The following is a 7,616-nucleotide window of genomic DNA, read 5'->3' on the forward strand; positions in this document are numbered from 1 at the left end:
AAGTGCTTGATACAATAAAAGATTTTTGTTCGCATTTTTTTTTTTGATTTTTGTGTATAGGTGTTTCATCATCTCAATTTTTACATTATAAATTTTTTAATAATAAGTTTTTGAAGAAATTCTTCTAAGTTTATCTTAAAAATGTAAGAATCGTTGCTTTTGTCCTTTGAAATAGATTCCTCCAAACTGAAAATGAAAATTGAAGCAAGTAGATGTTAATTTAACTTATTATTCGAAATAATCACTTTGGAATTGGTGAATAATTGACATAACTACTTACATTTATACATTTTTCTGCGATTGAACTATCAATTTTTTATTTGAAACATAATCTCAAATAAATTCTCAAAAAATCAGTTTATTTTTGGGTGCTATAAACATGAACATTTATACTTACTCTTTAGATTTCTACTTGTTTTTTTGATGAAATTTGTTTTGGTTGTTTGACTTCGTCTAATGTCCGCCATTGTTGAAGTTTAAGAGCTTTAGATGAGAGAGAAAATAGAAAATGAAAAGAGATCGAGATGAAAATGACGTGCTTTATATATATATATATATATATATATATATCAAATATTTATGAAGGATAGGGGAAGTTATTGATGACAAATTTTTAGGATATCAAGGTGTTTTGTAGGGTGTAGTATGCTGCATTTTGTGGGGGGTGTGGGGATAGTTGAAATTCTATATGGCACATGGATGTTTCTTATCTTATAATTATGATGTTTAATTCATGAATATATCAAAAGTACATATGTTTCTTTTAAGAATTATTTGTAAGCATAACAAGCTTGAGAAGTGTGTTCAAGTTAGAATATATATACATATTTTTTTGCTAAACATAATAAATTACTATTTAAATTTGAGAAATTAACTCGAGCATTTCATTGTGAGGCTTAAACTTGGCTTGCAAAGGCTTGACTTTCAACATACTAACTGCAACCTTTTCTTCGAAGTCTACTTCTTCCTCACTACTCTCCCATTCAAAGCATTGTATTAACGACCCCAATGTAAATCCAACAACTCGTGTTGCCATGTTCTCACCAGGACAAGATCTCCGCCCAGAGCCAAAGGGCATGAACTGATATCCAACTCGATCACCTTCGACATTTTCAAATCTCTCAGGCTTAAATTTACTTGGTTCATCCCACACCTTAGGGTCATTTTGAATGGCCCATAAATTCAAAGTTAGCATGGTACCTTTAGGAATGTGATACCCTCCAACAACACAATCTTCTGAGGACTCGTGTGGTGGTAGAATGGGCGTGACAGGGTACATTCGCAGTGTCTCGTTTATTATGCAATGAAGATAAGGAAGATGTTGAATGTCTTGCTCTTCAATCAAGCGATCACGTCCTACGTACTCATGAATTTCTTTCTTTGCTTTGTTGTAACATTCAGGATGTTTTAGCAACAATGCTACTGCCCATTCAATTGCGCTTGATGATGTTTCTGTCCCGGTTAACAGTAATATCTAGAAAATTGAAAAAATTAGTACTCGTATTAAAGATGTAGGAAAAAGTTGTATATTGCCTTGTGTGATTCAATTTTGACAATTACTACGTATATCAAAATAAGATGTTGAAGGTGGTTTTAAACACTCAGTATTCATCTAATTTTATAATAAGTTGATTATGGTATTTTTTTTTACTACTTACAAGTCAATGTTCAAATTCTAGTAAGCATTTGATATAATCATCTATTCTAGTTAAAAAGTATTTTTTTCGTAAAAAAAAAAAAAAAAAGTTAAATATTGCCTTGTGTAATGAAATTATTTGTTTTATCATTTCGTCTAACTGATCAAAAGTTTCACGTCATTTTCATATTGTTGACAAACATTGCCTCATTAATGGAATGCATGCCTGGATGAGCCTACCTATTTATAATAAATCCAAATAAGACCTCTACTATAAGTCCAATAATTATTTTTAATAAGCCCAAATATAAGTCTATAATAATATACTCCACCGTTGAGAATTTTTAAAAGTAGGCAGAAAAAAAAAATAGTCCTCCCTTTTTCACCCCATAATTGATTATTAAAAATTTGCTATAGAGACAAATCAATCTAAGGGCTTGTTCACATTTACTAAGCTGAGCTAAACTAAACTGAAATAATCGGAATATAATTGAAATGACTATTTTATGAGAGAAAGAAATTAGGAAGTGAACTGACTTGAATTGAGCTGAATAGAATTGAACCGAAGTTAAGCTAAAGTAAATAGGCCTTAAGTTTCACATGACTATATTTGTATTTACGAATAAATTAAAAGATATGGTCAAAGCCTATTATATTAATAGTGCAAGACCATGTTTCCTCCATTTTATTTTTACTAAATTGAAATGATTTTTGCTAAACTAAAATTATTTTACTAAACTGCATTTTTTTGTTGAACTGCATTTATTCTTGCTAAAGTAAATATTTTTACTGATTTTCTATTATAATTTTTCGTTAAAGAGAATAAATTTTACCGAAAAGTAAAAATAGTGGTAGACTCATACCAGAACAAGGCCTTTGATGATATCATCAGTAAAATAAGAAGGATCAGTACTCTGAAGTCCAAGCAAAACCTGAATCAAATTCTTTTTCTTGCTGTTCTTACCAACATGATCTTCTTCCTCCATTAATTTACCTCGTTGTTCATCGACCAAATCTTGTAAAAACTTGTCTAATTTCACAAATACAGCCTTACATCTTTTCTCAGCTGCCTTATTCAACCCCAGATACTTAAAAAACGGGAAAAAATCACCTGCACTAAACGCACCACCAATGGCCAACAACTCCTTAAACAACATCTTGAATCTCTTCCCTTCTTCGGTCTCTACTGCCTCGCCGTACATCCTCTTCCCTGCAATCATCCTCATCATGATGTTATTCGTAAGCTCGAGGAGTGCCGGCTTAATCTCTAGTGTACAATCCCGGCCTTCGGCTTCATGATCATTAATACCTTTAACGAGTGATCGTACTTCCTCAGTTCGTATATCAGATAACAAATGGAGCCGGTGAGGGGATAAGATTTCAGTGGCCGCGATCCTACGGTGGTTACGCCATAGTGGACCGTATGGGGCCCACAGAATGGTGGTGTAGTCATATCCTATGATCTTGGCAGCTATGAGGCGAGGACGGTTGGCAAAGATGATGTCGTTGTGGTAAAGACAGTCCTCGGCAGCTGATGCTGACGAGACTAGGAGAGTTCGGCGAAAGCCGAGCCAGAGTTGGACCACCGGACCGTAGCGGTCCGAGACCTTAACTAGGGTCCGGTGGATTTGGGCAGGGTTCTTTAGGAGGTAGAGATGGCCTAAGATTGGTATGGTTGGAAAGGGTGTGGGTGGATGTTTCTGAAACTTGTGTAATATTTTTTTTGTTAATATGTATGAGACTAAGAATATAGCAGCGTAAAATAGCAAATTTTCATCCATTTCTAATGATGATATGTGTTGTTTCAATTTGGTAAATAATTAATTTGATGGTGTATAAATGTATAATACTTTGTTTTGATGAAGATCATATTATATATATATATATGAAGCCAATAAAGGTCCCACAATACAATTTGGCTAGCTTGGTCGTGGTCAACCAAGACTTTTCAACCCGGCTATTGTGACCCGCAACGTTGATGATTTGAATCAAATCATGAAGACTAGTAAAAGGGGATAGAGTGTGTAACTTCTCTACCTAATCTCTCATCTCCAAATGTTTTACCCCTTCTTACTATTGTCAATGTAAAATTTTAACCTTGAATAATATTAGTTGTTCATTAATGAAATAACAGTTGAATATTTAGTAAAATTATTCATTAAAACGAATTAAATAAAACCTAACATGCACGACTATATTATATTTTATATATTAAAAGTAATTTAGAAGATTCTCTCACCTAATAGTGTCAAAATAACAAATGGGAAGAACAAAAAGGGACCAACTGAAAGAGTAGTATTTCATGTTGGTAAAATAAAGAATTAAAGTATTTTTCCATGGAGAGTTGTACAATTTTCTTTGCTTAGCTTCATCTATGATATGAGCGACTAACCAAGCTTCTTTAGTGGAGATGGTGGTAAATTTGCTTTGTCATTATGAGGACATAAGTTCGATTTTAAGCACCTAAGTTCGATTTTAAGCACCTATATCTTCATACATTCATGAGTATGAGAATTTTGTATATCCTCCCTCTATTATGAAGTATTAACTCATGTATATAGTATTATAGTTGGGTCGGTTGATATGTGTGAGTTGATGATTCTACGGGGTGTTTTGATCGAATGGTAAAAAAATAAATTCAAAATTCAACCTTGAGATAAGGTGTTTAAGTCCTTTAACAATTTGAGGTTTTATTATGAAAATATAGTCACGCACTGAATATATTATTTAGTTGACATCGCTTAAATTTTTATAAAAAGAAACTAATCTAAAATTTTAAGTAGCATTACATATTTGTAAATTCTGGCAAGAATCTCTAATAATTGGGGCTCACTTTTAAATTTTAGCATTTAAAATACTGAGATATCGGAAAATATATGTGTGATATATTTTCCGTAGATATCATTTAAGAGAATAATATATTTAATTAGGATATTTATGTTAAGATATTATTTTGAGAATATATATTTAGGGTTTATGGTTAGACGTATATCTTTTAGGAAGATTGTTTCGTATCTTATGAAATTAGGTTTTGTATAAATATTCAACCTATTGATGAATAATAATCAAGCCATTCATTCTCTCTTCTCCCTAATTTGTCATGGTATTAAGAGCAGGTTAGATCTTGGAATGGTTTCACAAAAATTTTCTCCCTGCCGGTGGGTTAAAAAATTAAACCCACCACCGGTAGGATAAAACTTTAGCCAAAGCTGTAATTATGCGTGATGTGGTTTGTGATGCTTGCTCCAATATAATCGTTTTTTGTTGAGTTTGTTGACGAAGTGAAAACAAGGGTCTAAGCTTTGACCCATGATTTAATTAAAAAAAAGTTTTCAGCTCTCTTGTGTCGTCAGACAAGATATATTTGGTTCTCCTTGTGCTGTGAGACAAGATTTGTGAATTGATTCTAGCATGATTTTGCTCCTTTGAGTGTGGTTTACTCTGAAAAACCAATAAGAGATTTGAGTGTGGTTTACTCTGGAAAAACCAATATTTGATTGGAGCTCGGTTTTGCTCTAGAAAAACCAAAAATTGTTATATTTGCAGGTTCGAAAAGAATGACGTTCCTGTTTGATTGATAACTGATGAGTTCGAAAAGATGAACGTTCTCATCGTTGAAAAAGAAGAAACAAAAATTGAAGGAGGTATCACAAGAGTGTACATCTCGAATTCAACAAAGTGAAGAATTTCCAATCGCAACGTTCATGTTACTGCCTTTACAATTGCGGGAGGGTGTTAGAGATATCGGAAAATATATGTGTGATATATTTTCCGTAGATATCATTTAAGAGAATAATATATTTAATTAGGATATTTATGTTAAGATATTATTTTGAGAATATATCTTTAAGGTTTATGGTTAGACGTATATCTTTTAGGAAGATTGTTTCCTATCTTATGAACTTAGGTTTTGTATAAATACTCAACCTATTGATGAATAATAATCAAGCCATTCATTCTCTCTTCTCCCTAATTTGTCATGGTATCAAGAGTAGGTTTCTTGACGGTAGGTGGTAAAAAAAAAATTTAGAATTTTTTTGGTGGTAAAATACAACTTTTAAAATTTTTGGTAGTAAAAACAATGGAAAATTTGTCAAAAATAACACCACCTTTCATCGGTCTTCCAAAAATAGAACGATCATTTGATTATTTTAAAATAAAACGAACTTTAACACACATCTGCCAAAAATGAAACAAAAACCTGTAAGCTGTTTTATAGGTTGCATTTGGCACGTGTCACATACTGATTGGTTAAAATAATTTAATTTAATTTTTATCATTTTTCTTTAATAATAATGATTTAAAAAAAAAACTTAAAAAAAAACATTTTCTAAAAAATTAAAACCAAAGAAAACTGAAATAAACAAAAAATGCCCCATGCCGTCATCGACATCCACCACCGAGTCCTCCCCATTACCGCCGACAGCCAGAGCCTCTTTCCGGCGTCGACAGAACCCTCCAGATCTCGACCACCAAGCCACCAGCACAAGAAATGAGACTTTTGGGGTTTGGTGGGATTTTAACCCTAATACCACCACTCGATTTTGGGGTTTTAGAGTTTCGGGTGGTGGTTCAAGGGGGGAAGGGTCTAATATTAATAATTAATATTTAATATTAACAATAATAGTAATAATAATAATTGTTATAATTGATTTTTTATAATAAAAATCAATATTTAAATATAATAACAAATATTTACAGATTATAAAAATTATTTATTTTTTATAATAATAAGTAAAATTATAAATAAATAATATTTAATAATAATAATAATAATAATTAATATTTAATAATAATATTTATATTTACAGATTATAAAAATTATTTATTTTTTATAATAATAATTAAAATAATAAATAAATAATATTTAATAATAATAATAATAATTAATATTTAATAATAATATTTAATAATTATAATATAATATTTAATAATTATAATAATAATGCGATAATAATAATAGTGATGATGATGATGATGATGATGATGATGATGATGATGATGATGATGATAATAATAATAATAATGTCGAAATCTGTTGTGCTCTGCTCTACTCTGCTGATCCCTACTCAGCTTTGCTCTGCACTTCCTAGAAGCTAAAAAAAACAGGGCCTAACCCTGTTCGGGTAGACATCTAGGAGGTTGAAATCGTTGAAATACTTAGCTTGTTTGTTTTATTTACTTTCGATAAATATTACAGAATAATAAAACATGCTTTTGTAGGGTAGTAGATGAAGTACAATGTTTAAGAAATTATTAAAGAAAGTCAAAAGGTAAATAATGGAAGAAAAACGATATTAGCTCTATTTAGTTACCTTATTAGACATCCACAATAGTTGTAAAAAGGTCTTTACTTGCAAAATTTCTAGTAGTTAAAGCTAGTAGCTCATCGTCAAGGAACTACAAAAGTTGTAGCTTTGGTGAAACTATATAGCTTTACAAAGCTATGTAGTTTCAATTTCACTATTGTCAAAACATGCATTGTTCATTTTGGATGATAAAATCATTTGTGAATTTTTTATTATTTTTTTTATTATTACTATTATTATTAATTTTTTTTTTGCATTTGTTTCCTTTATTTTATTTTATTAGAAAAGTAATATGTCACGTAAATCACATAGATTTCTTCATCACGCCACATCATTCACTCAACTCTTATTACGTCACGTCATTCACTCAATGCCATGTGACTCTCCCCTCCATATGTTTCTCATTGTATGTATTGCTTTTATACTAAAAACAAATCTCTACATTATTTACAAATGCAGCGTGCCTCTAATTCTAAAATTGCGCAAATTTATTACCACCAAACTATGCGAAATTTATGCCATATTTTGATACATTCATTTCTATTTAGTTGATGCAATCAATTTAGGCACACATATTAAGGAAAGGAGAGAGAATGATAAAGCAAGTGGGGGTACTGTAGGGAATATTTCAAGCATCCCACACTTAAGCCCAACTATAATCATGCATTTAA

General features: G+C 31.1%; 1 protein-coding gene across 1 annotated transcript; it reads right to left on the reverse strand.

Moving 5' to 3' along the window:
* Positions 1-706: 706 nt before the first annotated feature.
* On the reverse strand, positions 707-3,492 carry LOC110693801 (isoflavone 3'-hydroxylase-like). Its single transcript, XM_021870950.1, has 2 exons — positions 2,500-3,492; positions 707-1,474 (listed from the first exon to the last, which is right to left on the reverse strand). The coding sequence occupies exons 1-2, from the start codon at positions 3,415-3,417 to the stop codon at positions 857-859; spliced, it is 1,536 nt and encodes a 511-aa protein (XP_021726642.1). The 5' UTR covers positions 3,418-3,492; the 3' UTR covers positions 707-856.
* Between the last annotated feature and the right edge of the window lie 4,124 nt (positions 3,493-7,616).

Source organism: Chenopodium quinoa, unplaced genomic scaffold, assembly GCF_001683475.1.
Source record: "Chenopodium quinoa cultivar QQ74 unplaced genomic scaffold, ASM168347v1, whole genome shotgun sequence".
NCBI classification, from domain to species: domain Eukaryota; kingdom Viridiplantae; phylum Streptophyta; class Magnoliopsida; order Caryophyllales; family Amaranthaceae; genus Chenopodium; species Chenopodium quinoa.

Coding starts and splice junctions, on each gene's coding strand:
- LOC110693801 (XM_021870950.1), bottom strand. CDS start 3,417: ATGGATGAAAATTTGCTATTTTACGCTGCTATATTCTTAGTCTCATAC. Junction 1,475..2,499: donor TCATCAAAGGCCTTGTTCTG/GTATGAGTCTAC, acceptor TCAATTTTCTAG/ATATTACTGTTAACCGGGAC.